The sequence below is a fragment of the Artemia sp. Qi Xiang Cuo genome, chromosome 3, assembly GCF_049724085.1.
Source record: "Artemia sp. Qi Xiang Cuo chromosome 3, ASM4972408v1, whole genome shotgun sequence".
NCBI lineage: Eukaryota > Metazoa > Arthropoda > Branchiopoda > Anostraca > Artemiidae > Artemia > Artemia sp. Qi Xiang Cuo.
The window spans coordinates 72,048,283-72,071,821 of record NC_142796.1 but is presented as its reverse complement, the minus strand read 5'-3'; the positions used below and the strand labels follow the sequence as shown (position 1 = coordinate 72,071,821).

General features: G+C 36.1%; 1 protein-coding gene and 1 pseudogene across 2 annotated transcripts in view; one reads left to right on the top strand and one right to left on the bottom strand.

The window, feature by feature from the left end:
- clu (clustered mitochondria protein homolog) overlaps window positions 1-5,454 on the top strand; it is an 84,988-nt gene extending 79,534 nt beyond the window's left edge. For both annotated transcript variants that reach the window (XM_089086551.1, XM_089086550.1), the window contains exon 20: window positions 3,448-5,454. In XM_089086551.1, coding sequence (XP_088942677.1) covers window positions 3,448-3,586 — 139 coding nt within the window. In that variant the 3' untranslated portion in view covers window positions 3,587-5,454. The remainder of the gene's footprint in view (window positions 1-3,447) is intronic.
- Window positions 5,455-11,321: 5,867 nt separating this feature from the next.
- On the bottom strand, window positions 11,322-12,161 carry LOC148954497 (general transcription factor IIE subunit 2 pseudogene; annotated as a pseudogene).
- Window positions 12,162-23,539: the final 11,378 nt, after the last annotated feature.

Here is a 23,539-nt window from a genome sequence, read left to right as displayed (position 1 = left end):
CCTATTTTTCAAAACATTTTCTGTAACCTTATTTTTTCGTTGACGATCTTCCAGTTTGGTCTCTAACAGCTATGGCAGTTAATTAGTGCCAACTATTTCCATAGCCTCACAACCCAGACAGAACGACAAGAGACAACCAAAGCCTAAAGTATTATCAATTAAACTTTGGTTCTTAGCTAACAGAAATTTGAATTGTCCTATCTGCTTATACTTTCTAACCCTCACATTAACCCTAATCAAACTGTGTTCCCCACAAAAATGTAGAAGCGCACTTCCCCAAGTTTTTTTTCTCCTTCGCTAGTCCTTTGTATGTCTTCCCCTTAAACTCTCCAAACTTTCTTCTTCTTGAATTAAAGGATCTGCAAAATTAAAGCCATCACAAGTTTCACGTTGGTCTAAAAAATCAGCCGAGTACGCATTATAATCCCCCATCAATATAAATCCCGTGCGCGGGTACTTCAAACGTAGAGCAGCCATTTGCTCAGACAGAAGTTTCCAAGTATCTTTGTTTGAATATGAGCTAGACTGAGGCGGTAAATATACGGAATCTAACATAATATACATTACTGAGCACTGTAAACGAAGCATAATCCACACGACATTTTCAGATTTACTAGCTAGTCTTTTAACTGAAGCAAGTATTCTTTCTTTCACGAACGCAGATAGGCCCCTGTATGTTTTATTATTTCTACTTTTTTTTTCCTGCTTGCTTTGAACTCTTTACATCCCTCAATATTCAAACTTTCACGTCTCTACAATACCCAACACGTCAAAATCGTTTGTTTGTTTAATCCTTTTCAACTTTTCACTTGTGAGACCTTGAATATTCCAATGACCAAACAAAAAACGTTCAAATTGTTTCCCATGGCCCGCCAGTTCCTATTTTTCATCGTTTTTCAATCATTCTCCCTTCTTGCTGCCTTACTTGGCTATTGTTCTACAATGCTATTGAGGCCTAGATTTCGTTTATTTGAGTTTTGGTAGTTGTTATCTTCACCCTTACTCTCAAAGTTTGATCCAGATTCTGACACATCAGTCTCTATTGACAAGGATCGCATTTTTGTGTCTCCTGATTGAGACCGAAAACTGCTTGTTCTTTCCCTGCGAGTTTGAGATCTCGTTTCCTCTGTCTGGATTTTTTGTGGCTTCAACTTGATCATGTCAATTATATTATCGCATAGTGCCAGTTTCTCTATTATACTCGTAAGTGGTTTCATTAACTATTAACTTCATTCCCTTCCACCTAGGTTTCAGGTTCTTGATGCATCTCTCTTGATATACTAATTTTATCTTGTTTTTAATCGCTTGTTCTTCAGGTGAATATTACGGTGTCACATACACCAGTTCCTGTCAAAAAACTCTACCGTTTTGCAAAACAATGTCTCTTTGATACGCATTTCAAAACCGAAAAGTATAGGACGTGGTCCCGATTTTGCTGGCAATCTGGAAACATCCTGTAAATCTTGATGCCGGATATTACTTGGGGGAACCCTTCTTGCACGATATTGTGCTAACTTTTCTTTAAAAGAAATATCGGCTTTGCTTTCCTGCAATACATAAATCAACAAATCATCGCTTGGATCTTCCTTCTCGAGAATTCGTATACGGAAGTCCTGGAGTGTACTTAGTTTCTCTGTGTTTTGGACTCTAGTTTTTACTGCAGATATTTCCGATTTTATTACCGTCATTTCAACTCTCAATTCATTTGACAAATGTTGTATTGCCCTACTTGCTGAGTTCTCAGCCTTTTGCAGGCTATTTAGCTTCGAATCCATCACTTATAACTTTTCGGATAATGCCTGAATCGATGCTAAAATAACTTCCGTCATCTCGTAGCCTAATAAAAAGCAAAAAAACAGAAACTTACTCGCATGGGGGCATATTTGTGAACCCTGTTTGCACGTTTACTGTTTCTCAGGTGGGCTTACTGTCCAAATGTCCATAAATCATACTTTTTTGCGCACTTCTTTCGACAGAAAATAATCAAGTCTTAATCACCCACAGTGAGCTTATCACTTCCACTAATCTGTTGAACTTTACTATTTCACTTATTGTGAAACTTCCATAATTTCTGAATTAATTAAAGTTCATGGCAGTGAAATAATGAAATTCCGAAGTGCTTTGAAATGTCCAAAAACATGTCTTTTCGCTTCGAAGAATGAAGGAAGACTCAGTAATATCAATAAGGAGAATGATGGGTGTCCAAGTTTGTGTCTTTTGCTTTGTTCTATCCTAGAAACCAACTATGGAATTCTAGTACTTTCTATTACAGAGAAGTATCACCTAAACAAATTTGTTGGTTCCACCATAGTTGATAAAATTTCCCATATCTTTTAAAACGTACTATATACTGAAAAGGAAGTTAGATTTACTATCTTCGCTTGCAATATGCCGTAAGAATAGTAGAAAATTTCTCAAGTTTTGTTTTTCAGGACAAATATGTACCACAGCTCCTAAACGGTACGGTAAACGGTAACCAGAAACGGTACGGTAGTACTATTTGTAACAACTCGCCCAAACTGACGTCTTGTGAAAACAATGCTGCCATCTTGAACCCAAGACCGGTTTAGGAACATTAGGTTTAATATTCTCTAAACCACTACATCGTGGGAAATTCATGTGTACCAATTTATGTCCTCTGAGTTTTGTGTGAAATGTTTCTCGGTTAACCTAAGTTCCACCTATTAGTTCTTCTGAGAAATTTTAAGCGTATAAAAAGAACAAAAAGCTTTTGAGTATTTTTGTATTAACCATGGCCAATAAATGCTTTTAGTGAAAATAAGTATCAATATATCATGTGTGCCTTAGACTAGTTTTATGAAATGCCGGAAAAGAGATTTTTTACTTATTTTCGCGTAAAGTAAAATTAAATAGTCATAGCTTATGAGAGCTATATAGATATGAAGGGGAGACATAAATTAGCGAACGCTTGGTATAAATGGTAAAAATGTTGATGAGGGTTCATTTGCTTGACAACAGTGTTTCTTTCTTTTCTTTTTTCTAAGTTTTTTGTGTTTTCTTCTTTCTTAGAAAAGAAATCTTATGCAACATGCTTTCGAATTCCAATGGTCTGCGTTGCGCTGCTATTGATCTCCTGATTTTCTGCCTTCGGCCGGGAGTGCAACGCTTGGTTGGGGGTCGACTGGTTCGACTCTAGCTGAGCTTACACCATTGACACCCGTCCCAGACCAAATAATCAGTGACCCGAGGACTCGAACCCCTGTCTTCAGGATTTCAAGCCTAGGGCACTAATATTTTCACTAGGAATTCGGTCATAAATGGAGATCAGTTTTGAATTTACTGTTACGTAAGAGATGAGACATCCTTATTGATAATTAGTTGAATGGGTAGTTTTTGATAAGTTTTCATGAAAGAAATAAAAAAATGACATCTTTTTCTGTGTTTTCAATAATTTCCCTTTTGTGTTAATATTTCCTTTATTTTCAGTCAACAAGACATCGACAACTTTAAATCCGAATATGAAAAGAGACAACTAAAAGCGAGTGAAGAAGCACAGAAAATGAATGTAGACAAAGCTGACGAAAGTAAAATAGAAATCAAGGCTGAAGAAGAGATTGGTCGATAATAAGAATATGTTGACTTATTTAGTTCAAATTGCTCGTTTTTGGCAAAGCAACTGCAATTTTAGTCTCTCAAAATCACAACCGTTGTGAATAATTCTATTTTCAATTTGGGTGGGGTTTTCTCTGCATAATGCTATACCCTTCCCAGTTCATTGTTTTTTATCATGACGTACAATTATTTGCTTGAAATTCATAATTTGTTGAAAAACCACCAAAATAAGTATAATTCCTTATATAGTAAATTTTCCTTCTCTTTCTTGTCAAAGAGAAAAATGAGCTTCTTTTAAACAGCTCCATCCAAATATTTTCTCTTTCAATAGTACATATTATTTCAGTTGAATGCTGTTTTAGGGAGGATTTTGATGTGTAAAAAAATTCTCTTAATTACTGTTAATTACCGTTGAATTTTCAAAATAATCTTACATTAGGAATATTTGTCTCTTGATAGTTTTTTCAAGCCCGTTTTTTTTGCTGCCATCTGTAGTAAGTCGATCTTTACTTGGTTGTAACTGCTGCCAAAGAGTATAGGTAACTTATTAGCGTGGAAACTAGCGCTAGTGCCGACAAAAAACACAAACGGCATCCAACGTTTGGTGTTTCTTAGCATTTTTAATGTAATAATAAAACAAAATTAGTGTTACTGGCAGAAATACTTTAATAATAAGTGTCTGATCTCAGGTTCTTGAGGAAAATCAAGGAAAATAGTAGATGGCCCCGTTTTTTAGATTTGGGCCAGTTTCCCGTCTCACAAGTTGCCCATACTTTTTGGGTACTGTTGTGATCAGGATTTTTATCAGTATATATTAATGAATAGGATTTGATTGGTATTAAATAATTTCGCCGTACCGAGTAGCCTGGTTGAAAACATTTTTGATTAACTTTTGATTCGTAATTTTTTCAATTAAATGAATTCGTTGGCGAATCCCGTAGTATGTTATTCTGATGCAAATAGTCTGTGATTACATCAGAAGAAGTAAGGGACATAGATAATCAAAAATTAATTAAACAGTGTTAAAATAAATTTCGTGTAGTTTAACTCTGATAACGCCAAAACCGCGTTTTTCAATTAATTATGGGTCAAGCTCTAGTTTGTAATGCCCGAGGTATTTCAACAGTTTCTGAGGCGTCCTGGAAATGTCTGATATATTTCGGTATGAGATCAGTGAGACAAACTATTTAAGTCTTATCTAGTTCATCGTTGTCAGTATTTACCAAAAACTTTAAAGTTGTGCTCTGTCAATGGGTGATATAAAATTGTAAAGAAACAGTCGGAGTTTATGGTTATTCTCTTAACTTCACGATATTACATCCAACCTGGAATAAGTCAGTGTTCATTGAAAAAGGAAATAAAATAATATTTAGGTCATTCTTGCCAAAATGAATTCTGCATTTTTTGACTTAAGTATTTTTTCTATCCATTAAAATCCTGTCTTTTCTTCTTTTTCGTCTTCCCTGTGTCTTCATGACTATAAACTCTCTTTGTAGCTATCAACCTTCTAAAAGTATGTATTCCTTGCTTTATTTATTATTAATCCTACTCCGAAACATGAAAAATTTTAATAGTTTGAGGGGGGAAGTGGTTCTTTCATCTCCTTTAAGGTGATTTTCAGGCTCTTCCGGATTGACTGTTTTTGCAGCTGACGTTTGGTTTGGAGTGGAGGCGAATGATGAATACTGTTGATGCAATCGCTTCTCTACTTTTTTTAAATATTGCAGTTGCTTGCTTTTTTCTGTTTTGGGCGCCGAACCTTGGAACGCGTAGTCAAAGCTTAGCTATTATTCGTGTGTTATTTTCCTTTTCTAGAATCGAGTTTTGTTATATTTTGTTGTAAAACTTTGTCATGCTTTGGTTCTGAAATTAAAGCATACCAAACAAGGCGCTTCTTAAGTTGTTTTTTAAAAGAGAAAAGTGGCTTTTTAGGAAAATATGGTAATCGACACCATATGGCGTATCAGTTTTTTTTTCAGAACTCTGGAATAATTGCAAGGCTACCACTACTTTGGATTTTCCATATCTGGAAAAGATTTTAGTCCTGAGCTGTAGATTTCTGGATAAGTGATACCCAATGTAATATAACTTAATCCAACATTTCCTGTTTCCTGTTCGATTAGTTACTATATTTTTAGTTACTGAATTAGTTACTGAATTTTCGCTACGGTTCTTCTGCTACTGTCCCTTTTAAAAAAAAATGAACCAATGTATACATATTAAAAATGAAAGTAATGTCGATGAAACCTCGAGAATCTTGAATGGAGAGTTTTAATGTAATGCTTTTGACTGCTGTGTTTTTGATAAAAAACGAAAGGTAAGATTCTTTTCAGGCGAAAGTTGTCTCCTTGACGATCTAAGAAAAGGTTAAAATTCCTCGAAAATAGAGATATTTAACTTCTTTTATTTAAATTGCGAGTTTCAATTTCAAACCGAAGTTTCCTAACGTTTGGAATAATCGCACTCATTACACTTTTTCGTAAAAGGACCTACAAGAACGGTCCTTTTTTTCCAGATTCAGTGAGCATATTTAGGAATCTCCAACTATTTAACCTTCATTTTTGCAGCCTGTTATAGTGGCGGGTCCAGGGGGGGGGGCGCCTCCTTTCCTAACGTAGTCTAAAGTAGTGTAATTTACTTAATTAACGCAATTTTGCGTTAATTAAACTTGCTCCTAACCCAAGTTTATTGGATCAAACTATTTTGCCCCCCCCCCCCTAAAAAGAGTCCTGGATCCGCCGTTGGCCTGTTAAGGGTTTAAAATTTAGAAAATTACTGAAATTAGACAACATTTACTTTAAATGGAAAATCATGCGGTAGATGGAGCGTCTATGAGGAACTTGTAAGACTAGATGATCAAGCAGTTTAACCTTGTGAAAAGTCAACGGCACAATCTAATCGGTTGTGAAATCATCTTTGATATTTTTGTGTGATCGAATACAATCAATTAGCTTCGCACAAATATTGTTTTTATGAGTTCTATGTACCTCAGAACCTATGATTTACAAAAATTGTATCACAACAAATATAGAAATTGTCTATAACAAAAATATTCTAGGAATGACCCCCCTCCCCCCATGCTCCCAAATTGAAATTTTGGGTATGTCTCTCCTGAAACAGTGCTTTAGGAATATTAAACTCAGAATGAGGGATGCAAAATATATTTTGCATTGCTTTGAGTAGACGTGATAGCAGGTAAACGAAAATTCCAGGCCGCTGAGCCTGTAATTAAGCAATACGAGACTTAAGCAAAAATAAAATCGTCGCAAATTCTTTGTTACGGCGGATATTTATGCGAAGTAGTATGACCTTTTGATTTGTGTTTTTACTCGCTAGGGAAATATCAAACAATGGAACCTAAAAATCGGCTGATCACTTTTTAACGTCCTTTACAAGGTTGTAGCTACCGCCGCAACCATGATAAAAATCCACCGATATACATTTGATCTTTAAATGTGGCAGTATGTACTCAATCGTAAAACTTTAGACCATCTATAATGGCGACCTTTGAAAATAGAAGACAATAAATCTCCAGGCTGCCATTTTCAGCAGCGAGTCGTTCCCTTGAAATTATGCTTCACATTTGGTTTGGCCTAATTTTGCATGAGAAACTCAGTTACATCTATTTTACCCAGGGTAATAATCCAAGGTATCTACAGCGGCACCCTTTGAAACTAAAAGGCAACAAGTGTCCACAGTACATTCTCAACTCCACAAAGTAAAAGTATTTCTAGAGATAATCTTCCTCGTTTGTGTAGAATCCTTTTTTTTTGAAAAGATATTCAGTCAGACATATCTGATTTTCAGACACAGAAAGATGTAAATTGGTGTCATTTAAAAAACGCACCGCTAGGCTAATTTAGAAGAAAAACTTGAGTTTTTTTCCCAATATACACATCAAATACGTAACTTAAAACAAGAAAAGGCAAAAAAAGGTAAAATAAAATTTTACTAGTCAATTATGAAGTTCAAAGATCTGCAAATACCATTCTTGCAACTTATTCACATATTATATTTTGTTTCAAATCTTTTTTCATCTTTCCTTCATGTTCAGTTTTCATTTTAATAGTAATAAATGCTAAAACCAGCAACGAAAGCGAAGATCTTCTCACACCACTCCTACAATCTATTCACCTCTTGTCAATTTTATATTTTATTTTTAGCCCAATTTTATCTTTCACTCCTATTACTCCTAAGACTTTGAAGCTTCCTTTTAAATGTTCAATAATTTGCCTCAAGCACTGAACAAAACTTAAAAATTGCGTAATTAACTCAAAATCAATGCCTAAGTAAAGAACGATGTTAAGACAATGTATTATTTATTTTCTTGTTTTGGCCAGGGCACTCAGTATCGAAGGAGTTGTTGTACAAACTTCGAAAAGGGCTTTTTCGATTACAAACTTGAATGGCTAGTGCCCTTTTTAGTAGTCGAAAGTGATTGGAAGGTAACTAACACCCCTTCCACGCCCACCATTTCCCCAAACACATCCAATTAAAATTTTGAGATAGCCATTTTGTTCAGCGTAGTCGATTTTCTGATAGAAAATATGTTTTTGAGCAGGACACTCCCCGCAAAGCCCTCAGGGCAAGGGTTATAAGGCATATAAGGCTTTTATAGAAGGCGCTGTCGTAGAAACTTCAAAACAGGCTCATTCGATTGGAAATTCAAAGGGCTAGTTCCCTTCTTAATAGTCAAAAGTCATTGGAGGGGAACTAGCCTCTCGCCCATGCCCATCATTCTCCCAAACACATCCAATTTAAGTTTTGAGATAGCCATTTTGTTCAGCGTAATTGATTTCCAGATATAAAATATGTTTTTGAGGAGGATACTCCCCAACAACCCTCAGTGCAAGGGTTTTGAGTTATGTCCTGGGGTATATAAGGTTTTTATAGAAGGCGTTGTCATAGAAACTTCAAAAGGGGCTCATTTGATTGGAATTAAAAGGGCTAGTGCCCTTTTTTATAGTTGAAAGTGATTGGAGGGCAATTAGCCCCCCCCCACGTCCATCATTCACACAAACACATCCAATCAAAATTTTGAGATAACCATTTTGTTAAGCGTAGGCTAGTTGATTTCCAGATAGAAAATATGTTTTTGAGGAGGACACTCATAAAATAAATGAAACCCAAAACGAACAGAAATTAAAATAAATAACCGAGTCAAACTCAAAACGAGCAGAAATTAACATAAGTTGGGTGCAAAACCCTTATGCCTTCCCAAGGCCAGAACAAAATTTGCACTTTACTGAAAAAAAAATAAAGATTTTTACTTTTATAACTTTAATAAATCAAATAATTTTAACATTTTGATTACTAAATATCAGTATATGTTTATTAAACTGACAATGCACATTCATTTGTATTTTTTCAGTAAAGTGCAAATTTTGTTCTGGCCTTAAGAAGGCATAGGGGTTTTGCGCCCAAGTTATGTTAAATTTCTGCTCGTTTTGAGTTTGACTCTGTTATTTATTTTAATTTCTGTTCGTTTTGGGTTTCATTTATTTATCGATGCTGATTTGTGGTAGTTTCGAGCTTGCTAGATTATTTTATTTTATTTTTGCTCATTTTTTGTTTAATGCAGTTCTTTACTTTCCTTTGAAAAACTTATTTTGTAGAAAAAGATTTTTTAATTAATTAAAGTAAAATAACAGAAAGTTTCCTATATAGGGGTTTTGGAGACAAGGCAGTTCTAATGGTATACTTCCTGGTTTGATCTGAATTTTTTTATAGGAGTTATAGGTTTTTATATTTCTTAACATTGGACGTGGTCGTCTCTTACTAGGTTGCTAGCTACCGCTGCAACCCGGATCAATTCAACAAGGAAATCCATTGACGAATCTTCTTTCATCTTGGAAATTTTGCAAAAAAGTATCTGACACATTTCAATGTCAGTGGACTCATATTTGCAGAGATTTCGATGACATTTTCATTTAAATGACATTGACATTTCAAGACTATCTTGGGTTGAATTCTTTTAGTTTGTAATTCAGCTATCAATAAAACCATGAAATTCTAATTTACAGTATCGATCCTTTATATAAAATTTGTTTTAATTACAAAAGGTTTTTAACCCTATTAATATTTAAATAAAAAAAATTACAAACAGGAAAAGCCTATGGCTTTTTCTTAATTGGAATAGTGAGAGACCACATGGCTACATCCTACGATTATGACGTCATTGATCAATCTTTAACATGAAATATACAGTTTTTCGTAAAAAATGATTCTATTTTAAGAATAGTTTGGTTTAAATACAAAAGGTTTCTAACCCTTTAATTTCCTTTAAAATGAGCCATTGAAAAACTCTACGATTTTCCAGTGCCAAGCTATCTTGCTTGGAAAAAAAAGAAAAAAAAAGATGCCGTTTAGGCAGAATGCTGTAGTAGCTGTCACCTTTCTTGATCTTCAAGCCAAAATATTTCCCTTGCTGTTCAAGCCAAGGAACAGAAAGTTTTCTATATAGGGGTTTCGGACAAGGCGGGTTCTAATGGAGTACTTTTTGTTTTGACCTGAATTTTTTTTTTGGGGGGGGGGGGTTATGGGCTATTATATTTCTTAACATTGGACGTGATCCTCTCTTACTAGGTTGCTAGCTACCGCTGCAACCCGGAAAGTATTCTCAACTTAAAATTAACTTCACTTTTAACTTCCTCAATCTTTTTAGATTATCAACGTTTGTGCCCTCCTTTGTGGGGAGAGGCACTGTTTTCGTAATATTAAGTGAATTCTATTAGTACATCTACTTGTTTTGGATGCATACAACCTTAATAAGCTGTAAATTCTTCATATAAATCCCGACATAAAATATCAAGTACAAAAAAATGTTTTAAAACCCCCCAAATATTTAAACTAAACTCATTTGTTTGGCTTCTCCGTGAATTTCTTTTGCAGTACAGTAATGAAATGACATATTTCTATGACAAATTTCTATTTGAAAATGACATATTTCTATTTCATATTTCTGAATTATTGTCATAATATATTGTACTTGTATTGGTGCTATATCTACTGGTAGACTGAGTACTGTACCTTAAAGATACGGCCAAAACAGCCGAGCCAACTATAACACAACAACAGGGATATATGTTAAGTATTCTCAGTCTTACAGAGGAACGGTGAGATTTTTTGCGTTTGAAACTGCGGCCGTGTACAACAAATTTTCACTACGCTCACGGCTGTGTGAGGTTTTCTATACCCAATACATCAATAGAAAGTGTGCTTTAATATCAGGTATCTCCGGTCTACCTAGTTGAAGTCAAACCCGTATTTGCACTCTACTAGTTTAACATGTCTCTAAATATGCGTGTCTTTGGGATACTAAGTTTGTCACTTAAAATGTAGCTTCTACCATTTTCAAATGGCTCCTATGTATGCCATTAAATATTAAAAACAACAACCCTTTGTTTTGGATGCGATATGTAAAAGTATAAATCTATCACATTTGTTTTCTAACACACCTTTTACATTTGTTTTAGCATTAAAAGAAACTTAGACCATCATTACGAGAAATTTAAATTGTTATCATACAAATATGGATAGATAGATAGATAGATATTTAATGGTTAAAAGTTTCAATGACTATGGCTACAAAAAGCTTCAACAGAACGAAATTCAATTAAATAGAAGATAAACATGCAATACTAATAAAATTTCACGTTGTCACAAAATCCCTAGTGTCCAAGTTCCGTGAGATCCCTAAAAGAAATACTGTTAGCGCAGGGTTCAAAACTTCACTCGGTGTTTTAAATTCATCTGTCAGTTTCTAGATTGAAGATGTCATCAAGATGACCATTATCTCTAGTCCTTTTCATCCCTCTTTTTCCCCGTGTTCTTTGTTTCATCTTAGAAATAGTGGCCATTTGTCGCTTTTTTGTATTTTCCATACTTGTCATGCCTTGTTTTTGCAAATATTCTTCAATTTTCTCGTCATCTATGTCAACGGGCACTAGTCGCCATTCTTTAATAATATCCTCATCCACTTCGAAACTAACATCATCATCATCATGGAAGAATAGCACTTCGTCTTTATCAGCACCAGGGAGACAAATGATTTCTTCTTGAAGGCGATTTAAGATCTTTTCAGAATTTGGCAGTGATTCCTGAATATCTTTTAGTGAGATTCCCCCAAGGCCTTGTGAATGATACGTTTTTAAGAGTTTCAAAAACGAATCTTTACTTCTGATGTTATATACAGGCTTGTATCTGTACTTATTCTCACTCGTTATTTCTAATTTTGGATTTTCTGGGAGACCTTTTTTTACCAGCCATGTTTTTGTGTTGGAACTAATATCCAGCTGACCTGTCTCATCCAGTATTTCTTCAAGACTTAGTGAGTGGTATTTTCTCTCCAGATATATCCTTTGCATATACTTGACTATTTTGGCTAAGGCACTGAACAAATGGCCAGCTGTTTCTACAAACAGCTGGCCATTCGAAGTATTTAATTTTGGTGTGGCAAAAGAGGACATAGTCTGCATTTTTATCTCTTCTAATAAAGACATCTCTTTCTTCTTTTTGTTTTTCACACTAAGAACCCCAATAGCTCGCCTTTTAAAGCTTTTACTTTCTTCGAAAAGACTTGGATCCATTTTGAGCTTTGAAACATTCGTTTTGAAACATATCTAGAAAATATCAACTGCCAACATATTTTACTTCTTCTATAAAATGTTTTGTTAAAAATGGATCTCACTTTTTACAAATTCACATTATGAAATTTGGCACATACAAAATAATTTTGGTATTTATTAAATTTTCAGTTGTGACTCAAGTTATTTGAAAAAAGAATTATGTTAAAGTTTAAGTATTTTTACAGCAAAAGTATTAAAGGGTATGACGTAGTAATGCAGTTTCAGGTTTGTATTGAAGTCGCCTGGACTCACAGGCAAACAAGTGATCTTAACGTAACAGGCCTGCCCGCTTAGTATCAGATGGACGACCAAATTTTAGGATTGACACATGACCGAAGAGTCCCCTGGACTCGCAGGCGAACTGGCAACCTATATTTTCCATAATGTTTGAGTTCACGGCGCGGGTAAACGGCGGGAGTAACTCAAATACTATTGTATGTTTGAAATACCAATGAAAATGAATCTTGAAAATCCTAGGTTAGAAGACAACCAAAATAGTGAATCGCAAAGAATCCCAGTTATAAATAATAATAGCAAAATTTTTTCTTAAAATACTTGTTACGTATAAACTATAGTCACTGTTTTGGCACTTTTCATTATAAATTATAAATAGAATGAGTATTACATGAAGAAATTGGATGTTATCAATTGATGGTGGCTTTACAATTTAGAAACAATTAATGTGTATCCACTAGACTGTAAATCATCAGTGTCCTTTCATTCTGAACTAAGGGGGGGGGAGGCTAAGCAACCTCCGTAGGCCCCTCAAAGTTGCCGGCCCATAGTTGTTTAAGAGCAACTTTCCTTCACAGTGGTTGACACAGACCTCTGCCAAAATCAACTAGTAACAAGTAAGAAGCAATTTAAAAGTTTTTAATGAATACAGAAAACTTAAATTGGAAAGTAATTAACAGTTTTATTGTAAAACTAGGAATCAGCGAGGTCTCATTTTTCCAAAAATACCAACCATAGCCTCGAAATCCGACGATTTCACACATTTTTTTGTTGTTCATTAAACACCAACATCAGATCACTAAACCTTTCGTCACCCATTGTAGATCTTAAAAAGGTTTTAATCAGGATTAATGTAGGAAATAATCTCATTACACGCCGCTGTGATAGGCAGAGTAATGAAGATTTGTATGATTTTCAAAATTTCAGAATATGCTATCAACATTACCTTTACTAAATTGTGAAGTTCTAAGAGATCTTCTGGTCTTTTGCCTAAAAAGTCGATAGTATCTTTAGTTGATTCTTTCAGTACAGCGTGGTTGCTTTTTCCCAAAATCGACAAAGGTTACAAAATCAGGTAAGCTGGAAGCTACTTACTGTGCACGCTTTGGTCTGTTTCATGAAGAACCAGAATTCTGAAAATTTTGCAAAAGGTCTCCAGTGAGGCCGCACTCACGAGAAAATTCTTTTGCTTTATGAAACATTACATCAAAAGCTTTTTCAGGTTGCATGTCAATAATTTTATCTCGCGTAGCTGCAGTAAGTTGGTTCAAGCCAAGTCTATTAACAAATATTGTGCTTTTTCCATATTTTCATTTTGTTATAATCTTGGGTATGTAAGAATAGGTAATGTCCTTTAAGTTTCTTATCGATTTTTTGAATTGTCCTTTTATATAATACATTTTTATCCTTCCTGAAATCATAAAAAATAACTGGTCTGAAATTCTCACTTTGATTGTCTCAAAATTCAAGAAGATAAATTTCAAGACAAACACAGAAACAAAATTCATGAAATAACCATTTTGAATGAAATTTCGAATTTAAAGCGTTAACTGGAGTAAGAAAAGCGCAAGGAACATGTAAAATCTCAAGCGGTCTGGTGTCTATTAGCAATAATATGTCTATGGCTACTATGAATGCAAAAAATCTGTCGTTTTACAAAATTGTGTTCTATTTACAAAGTCCAGAAAGAGAGAAGACCTAAGTCACATACGATTTAGAAAACAATTCAGAACACACTCAAGAACACACTCAAAGAAATAAAGATTACATAATACGCATATATAGAGGGGATCATTGGCCCAGAATCGCATAACCGACATGTATAATTTTCTTACAGATCCTGAGTCGCCTTGTTTTATTGTAATGAAAGTCGGGCACCGTGACTTTTAGAACAAGACAACAAAAATATATCATGAAATATGAAATAGAAATAATAAATATGTTTGGGAATGATGCTCACAATAGATTGTTGTTTAGTACAGATCTTTTAGAAACGGATTTGTTTTAATCGAAAACACAATTTTTTCACACTTAAGGTCAAATCAATATAATTGTGACTACTGATTTGGAGCCCCTCCTAAAATCAGAGGGGGACTACAGCCTCATCCAGCCCCTCCCAAATGACGACACTGCTGTAAATAAAGCTCAAAATTTCTATTTGGTCCTTTTCTATTCAAATTTAACCGAAAAAGAGATATTATGGCCGAAAATGGGTTGAGGAGTTTATTTCACACTTAGGCTACGTCTGTACAACTTTGGCCCTTAATTTTATGATTTTATGGCCGAAAATGGGTTGAGGAGTTTATTTCACGCTTACGTCTGTACAACTTTGGCCCTTAATTTTATGATTTTATGGCCGAAAATGGGTTGAGGAGTTTATTTCACACTTACGTCTGTACAACTTTGGCCCTTAATTTTATGATATTATGGCCGAAAATGGGTTGAGGAGTTTATTTCACACTTAGGCTACGTCTGTACAACTTTGGCCCTTATTTTCTAGACTACCCAGAAAATGTATCGAAAATTCTTGAGATAACCGGATGGCGGGCCGACTTGGAAGATGCATGTTTGTCGTATATAGAAGCACGAAATAATGATGAATGATTGGTTCAAGTTGTGTATATTTATCCTTGTTATGTGTAAAATCCTCGAGATGACTGTATGGTGTTTGGAATGGGTGGACGGATATTTCCCATACAATGCCGCTCAAAATTATAATGAGTGAATAATTGGTTAGAGTTTTGTATAATTATCCCTGTTATCTCGTCGAAAATCCTCGAGAGGGCTTCTTCTCAACACGTCGCTCTTCACGCCAGTTTTTTAGTACTCTTAAAAAAGCTTCTTTTTGTTCTAATTAAACAAACTTGTGTTTCAGGAGTCGTTTTTAAAGAATAAGAAAAAATTTAAACTTTAGCATAAAGAGGGAGGTGTTGAAGATGGGGTAATCCCCCTCATATACGTAACAATTTATTCGTTTTAAGTTTTAATTTTTCTACTTACTTTCAGTTGTAAATACTTGTTTTTTTACTTGATATTGATCGTTTTTTATATAGTGGCAGGAAATCTGGCTTCACCTTCACGTTAAAATCCCTCCTCTTCGCGGATATATTCTCTAGACAATTCAATCCTGGTGAAAACTTATCCTGGACAATTACCATTAACATCTCCACGCGTAAAATTGGTGTCGGCAAAGAGAAAGCAAGACATTAGAAGAATTTCGTATAGAAATTCTGGCAGGTTACCCCATTGTAGAATTTCCCCTGAAAAATTCATCTTCTGAAAATTTCCTTCCCATGGCAAATATTCCCCTCGGAAAATTTCCCAGCAGAAAATTCCAACTCCCACCCCCACCCGAAAAATGTATGCAGACTTCCCAATAACAAACACTATACGTAAAAAATGGGCAAATTTTATAAATTAAAAACCTTTCCCCAGGGACTGTGGGGGATCTTGTTATCTGCAAAGGAATAGTTATTCGGCCTTTCAACTATACTTAATAAATTGGCTGTCTTAAAATTTTGGTCGGACGATTTTGAGAAAATAGGGGCGGGAGAGGGAGCCTCGTTACCCTCCAATATTTTTTTGTCACTTTAAAAAGGACATTAGAATTTTTAATCCGGGTTGCAGCGGTAGCTAGCAACCTAGTAAGAGACGATCACGTCCAATGTTAAGAAATATAAAAACCCATAACTCCTAAAAAAAAGTCAGACCAAAACAAAAAGTACACCATTAGAACCGCCTTGTCCGAAACAACTATATAGGAAACTTTCTGTCTCTTTGGCTTGAACAGCAAGGGAAATATTTTGGCTTGAAAATAAAGAAAAGTGGCAGCTACTACAGCATTCTGCCTAAACGGCATCTTTTTTTTTCTTCTTTTTTTTCTTCCACAGATAGCTTGGCACTTGAGCATCGTAAAGAGTTGTTCAATGGCTCATTTTAAAGGAAATTAATAGGGTTAAAAACGTTTCGTAATTAAAACAAATTATTTTTAAAATAGAATCAATTTTTTTTTACGAAAAACTGCATATTTCATGTTAAAGATTGATCAGTGACATCATAATCGTATTGCAGTAAAGAACAAACTTCCAGCCCATAGTAACTAAAACAATATTATAATTTCATGTTAAAGATTGATAAATGATGTCATAATCGTAGGTTGTAGCCAGGTCATCTCTTACTATTTCAATCAAACAGTTTGTGGTATCGAAATGTACAGTATGAGCGACTCGTCTCAATAAAAACCGGGAGTCTAAAAAACGGAATGTTAATATCAATATATATATCAAAAGGATTGGATTTTTATGCTGATTTTAGATATATGAGTTTCATCAAATTTACTCATATCCATCCAAAGTTAGGAGCCTGAGAAAGTTTGTCTTATTTTCAAAAAAGCGAAAAACACCTCTTCAAGGTCATAATATCTTAACGAAAATCACACCATCAGATTCAGCGTATCAGAGAACCTTACTGTAGAGGTTTCAAGCTCCTATCTGCAAAAATGTAGAATTTTGTATTTTTTGCCAGAAGAAAAATCACGGGTGCGTGTTTATTTACCCTTTTTCCCTAGGGGTGATCGTATTGACCCAGAGGTCCTAGAATTTTTTGAGAGGGCTAATTTGAACAGAAATTAAAAGTTCTAGCGCCTTTTTTAATCAATTAAGAAAAAGCCATAGGCTTTTCGCTGTTTGTAATACAATAAGGATTTCAGTAAAGGGAAGACAATAATAATCCCCAATGACAGAAATGACGACAGCAGTAATGAAAATGAGTATGACGGTGATGACCTCAGGCTCCGGAAAAATCAAGGTTATAGTAAAGAACGAACTTTAGCCATAAGGAACTGAACCCTGTTTCATTACCACTAGATTATCTATATGTGTATTTCCGTTCTAATAAGCTCTCTCCCCATATTCTAGGACCACTGGGTCGATACGATCACACCTGGGAAAAACAAGAAAAAACAAACAAACAAATAAACACGCATCTGTGCTCTTTCTTCTGGAAAAATTAAATAAAAAAGACAAGTTTTTTAACAGAAAGTAAGGAGCGACATTAAAACTTGAAACGAACAGAAATTATTCTGCATATGAAAGGAGCTCCTCCCTTCTCAAGGCCCCGCTCTTTACGCTAAAGTATTTATTATTTAAAAAAATAAAGTTGCGAGACAGAGTCAAACTTTAGCGTAAGAGAGCTGCAGAAGTATAAAATCAACGTTTGTTGTCTTTCAGAAACCAGACTTAATGATGTTCTGTCCAAAACGTTGACCGTTTCCGAATTTGACTCATTCCAGTTCTACAACTCGGGTCCCAATGATGGTTCCGGCCAGCAAGGAGTTGGGTTCCTAATAGACGGTCCCACTGCATCATGCGTCACCTCTTGGGAGCCAGTGTCACCAAGGATCACCATGATCAAACTGAGAAGCCACATTAGCCACATAACCATAATCGCTGTGTACGCTCCAATAAGGGAGAGCAGTGACGCGGTCAAAGATGCCTTTTATTAAGACCTACAAAGAATCATCGACAAGACACCAAGGCGCGACATGCTCTTTGTAGCTGGAGACTGGAACGCCCGGCTTGGCAGAGTAGACCCCGACACAGCAGCAGCTATTGGCCGCCATACCATTGGTGACAGATGCATCAACGGAGAAAGGCTCTTACAGCTAGCCAGATACAACAACCTATGCGTCACAAACACTCTCTTTGAGCACAAGAGACTCCACCTCGTTACATGGCGTTCGAACGACGGCGTAACAACAGCCCAGATCGACCACATCTTAGCAGAAGATGGAGGAGCTCCTGCACAGATGCCCGGGTATGCAGAGGAGCAGACAAAGGATCTTTAAATGGATCCGACCACTGCCTCCTCACTTGCAAAGTCCGTCACTGCCTTAGTAGACAGAAGCAACAGAAAGCAGGGAAGTGCTTCGATGTTTCGAAACTAAGATGCCCGTAAATCAAAGCTGACTTCGAGTTAAAGCTAAGCAACCGGTTCGAAGCCTTGAATCGTCTCTCACTCGTCGATGAAGAATGGGCGCGGATAAAAATTGCGACACAGGACGTAGCTGAGGAGGTGCTTGGCCACAAAAACAAAAACAGCGAGCCTGGATCTCTGACCATACCATAGAACTAGTTGAGAAGAAGCAACCCCTTGTGGGAGGTGCAAAAGAACCCTTAAAAGTAGCCCGCAAAGCAGTTAAAAAGTCACTGAAACGGGACAGAGAACAGTACTGGTCAGATCTGGCGAATGAGTTGGAACAAGCGTCCAGGAGCCACAACAGCAGGAAAATGTTAAAACTCCTGAAAGAAGCGACAGGAAGAGCTCTTGTACCGGTTGACACACTGAAAGATAAGTCCGGAGAACTCATTCGAAGAGAAGAAGGAAGCATGGAACACTTGCAAGAACATTTCTGTGTGCTACTATATCCTCTCAAGCCTCTGTGTAATGCAACTGCCGTCTTGATTGCTGATCGCGAGCCCTACGCAATAACCTTCAATCCGACAAGTATTGTAGACATACAAAAAGTACTAAAGTACATGAACAACAATAAACCACCAGGAGAGCATAGGATCCCTTCTGAAATGTTCAAGGCCTCACCAACTCTACTATGCCTCCTATCCGACCTGTTTGTCCAGATATGGACGACGAAGACCTTCCCAAAAGACTGTAAAGTATCAGTCCTCGTTCCGCTATATAAAAAAGGAGATAAGGCCATTTGCGGAAACTATAGAGGTATCTCCCTGATCGACCATGCCATGAAGATCTTCTGTGTCCTTCTTTTGAATCAATTCAAAGACGCAAGTTAACCCGTCCTAGACAAGCAGGCTTCAGACCAGGTAGAGGCTGTCCAGAACAGATATTGACGATTCGCCTCATCCTTCAGCAGTACAGCAGGTTTCATCTACCCCTTCTCATCACCTTTATTGACTTTGCAGCTGCCTTCGACTCTCTGATCAGAGAGGAGCAATGGAGAATTATGGCTGAAGACGGTGCGCCACAGGAGCTCATTGAGATACTCCGAAGTGCGTATAAGGACACTGAGACTTGCGTCCGTGTTTCCGGCAATGACACCCCTAAGTTTCCAGTGGAGTTCGGGGTAAAGCAGGGATGCCCCCTTTCGCCTATATTATTCAACTACGCGATAGACTGGATTATTAATAATGCAATGAGAAACCACAGCGGAATAGTCTTCGGACAAATAGCTGGTTCCCTCCAGCCCCTGACAGATCTGGACTTTGCAAACGACGTTGCTGAGCTGGAAACTACCGCCGACAGCTTACAAGGCATGATCGACGATACCTATGAGGTCTCAAAGCGCATCGGACTGGCCATCAGCGGCGCAAAGACTAAAGTATTGGCTCTCAACCAACATGCTTCTTGCCAAGTTACCCTCGACGGTGAGCCAATAGAAAACGTCGAGGAATTCAAGTATCTTGGCTCTATCATAACAGCAGATGGCAGAGCTGAAAGGGATATCTCTGCCCGCATAGTAAAAGCCTGGGGAGTCTTTACTAGTCTGAAAAAAGCATTATGGACCAGACGGGAGATCTCAACCAAAACGAAACTCAGAATATATGGTGCAACTGTTCGAGCAGTACTCCTTTATGCCTGCAAAACATGCCGATCAAGGCTGAAGACGCGAAAGCTTGGGCTGTGTTCGACCACCACTGCTTTCGTTATATCCTCCGCATTAAGAGACGGGACAAGATTTTCAATAGTGAAGTAAGGAGTCGCTGTGGCCAATCAGAAGAGCTATCGCGTATCATTAAAAGACGTTGCCTGAAGCTCGTCGGCAACACATTGCGCCGTCCCGAAGGCACGATATGTCGAGACGTCCTTGTCTGCGAACCAGCCTCCTCCTGGAAACGTAAACCAGGAGGACAAAAGAAGAACCTGCGGCAAGAATTCAAGGAGGACCTGGAACCGTGGGGAGGATTCAGGAGACACGGTCGGAGATGGGACAAAGACTGGTTGAAGATCGCCGGAGAAGCTGCAGCCGACATGTCCAAGTGGTCGTCGGAAGTCATCCCAAGATCCTTTGGGGCCGGGCAGGACAGTTCATCGTCTGGTTCCCGCCGAAAGTAAAGTAAGTAAGTAAGTAAAGAGCGAGGCATTGAGGAGGGGACAGCTCCTTTCATATACTGAATAATTTCTGTTCGTTTTAAATTTTATTATTGCTCCTTACTTTCAGTTAAAAAGACTTGTTTTTTTAATTTAATTTTTGAACGTTTTTGAATTAATGCAGCTTTGATTTTGGCTCACCGTACATGAATACTTAAAGCGAAATTTGCATATTAATTTTACTATTTTTTGGCTAAATGGCTTTCTCGAAATTTTGATCTGATATATCTTACGAATTAACTTACGTAACGAACTTCTACATTCGTATATTTCTATTACGTAGATTAGGGGGTTCGCCCCATAGTCAATACTTCACTCTTTACGCTAAAGTTCAAATTTTGTCCCAATTCTTCAAGAATGACCCCTTAATCACAAAGGCCGTTAATTAGAATAAATACCTCTGATGAAAGTAAAAAAAAACACTTTAGCGTAAAGAGCGAGGTAATGACTAGGGGGCAAGCAATCATATACGTAATAGTTTCTGCACGTTTTAACTGCAAAAAATTTTGGTTTAATCTTTCCCTCGATATTCTTAGAGCATGCTCAAGAGAATTTTTAACGATTGACATGATTTCTAGTAAATACTGCTCGTTAAAGATATCACATAGGCTATGTTATAAAAAATCAGTTTGTTTTAAAACTTTTGACTTCTGGCACTGTTTATCTTTCAGGACATGCTTTGAGTTTATCAAGTTTAATCTTCTCCTGCGCTTCAGCTCATTATATGTATTTAAATGATAATTAAAACAAAACCATTTTGGAATTAGTTTATTTACTTTGCATTTTTCTAAAAACTTTTTTTATGTAATTATATTAGCATGTTTTTTTGCTTAATTCAAAAATAATAAAATTGAATTGGTCTTTTGCAACCCGTAGGCTAGACGTAAATAATTTCTTAGACCACACTGCTTTTCCATTTACAAAAAAATTAAACAAGAAAAACGGGTTTTTATTTTCTATAAAGCAGTGAATACAACACAATTAATTAAACACAAATACTCCGAATATTTCGGCCCCACATCCGGGAGCCTTTCTCAACGGAAAAAAAAAATTCTGACATAAACATAAAAAACATACTAAACAAAACAAAAGAAAAAATATAAATAAATAGGAAAAGAAAATTCACATATCAAATAAACAAACTCCATTCCCTGCCGTATACAATCGAATGCTTATATTGACAAACCTTCTCACAGAATATAAATTGACATCTATCAAAAAATGAGAATATATTTATACTTAAACTAAAACAAAGAAGGTCAGCTAACCCCCGGCCCATAACCCCTAAATAGATCTCACAGGTTCATCACCCAATGTTTGAATTATAAATTGAACAGATTCTTTTGCTTGCAAGCTTATCTGCAATTCGTTTACCTTTCCCAGCATTTAACCCAGTCTGACCTTTGTCCGCAAGGTCATCATTCGTATCCGAACTATTATCAAAAATAGCACTGGTTAAAAATTTTACCTGCTTTTTAATTAAACTATTATAAATCAAATTGATCCTAAAATCCCTTTCATCTCTATTGATACTAATACCCCCATATATTATCTTTTTTATTTCTATAATTTCCCTGAAGCTTTGTAAAAGTTCTACAGACGTAACTACTATGTTTGTTTGATCAAATAAGATACTGTGATGAGGAAAATTATAAAGATGTTCTGCAACAGCTGACTCAAACGTTTCTGGTGTTTTGTTTTGTTTTAGAGCGCAATCTATTGCATTCTTGTGTTGCTGTAGCCTATTTTCTAAAATCTGTTGTGTTCTTCCCACATAAAATTTACCACAAGAGCATGGACTTTTGTATACTCCCTTTTGCAAATTTCTCGGTACCTTGTCTTTCCCTTTATTTAACAACGATCTTATATTATGTCCTGATTTAAATGCTGTATTTATATTATGTTTTTTTAATTCTCTTCTTAATTTTTGTGATAATATTGGGATAAAAGGCAAAGCTATTTAATTTTTTTCTTGATTTGACCCATCTTCTTCTAATATTTTTGGTTCCGTCAACTTTTTTTTCCTTTTTTAATTATTTGAGAAATCATATTTTCCGGATAGCCATTACCTATTAGAATATCCTTAATAAAAATTAGTTCATTGCTTATGTTCATTGCTTATTCTGGTGATGCTAATTTTAATACCCTATCAACTAAAGAAATAACCACACCCCTTTTTACCTGGATCAGATGATTTGATGTGAAAGACAAGTAACGGTGGTTATTAGTCGGTTTACGGTAAATTGAAAACGCTAGTTTGTTATTATTTCTATGGATCAAAATATCTAGAAACGGTAACTTATTCTCTGTTTCCTTTTCAATTGTAAAAATTAATTCTCCTCCCAGATTATTTAAATGTTCCAAAAAACCTTCAATTTGTGATTCCCCGTAATTCCAAATAACTAAAATATCTTCCATATATCTGCTCCAAAATTTAGGTTTTAAAAAATATGTTTCTATAGCTAAATTTTCTACATACTCTACATAAATATTTGCTAACAACGGACTTAAAGGCCCTCCCATTGCTAATCCAAAAATGGTTTTTGAAATGGCTATCTCAAAATCTTGATCGGACGACTTTAGGAAAAAATGAGCGTAGGAGGGGGTCTAGTTGCCCTCCATTTTTCTGGTCGCTTAAAAAGGGCACTAGAACTTTTAATTTCTGTTCAAATGAGTCCTCCCGCGATTTTCTAGGACTACTGGGTCGATACGACCCGTGGGAAAAAACAAACAAATAAACACGCATCCTTGATCTTTCTTCCGACATAAAATACAAAATTCCACACTTTTGCAGATAGGAGCTTGAAACTTCTATAGTAGGGTTCTCTGAGTACGCTGAATCTGATGGTGTGATTCCGGGTTACAGCGGTAGCTAGCAACCTATTAAAAAACGATCACGTCCGGTGCTAAGGAATATAATAACCCTTAAGTCCTAAAAATAAACTCAGATCAAAGCAAAAAATACACCATCAGAACCACCTTGT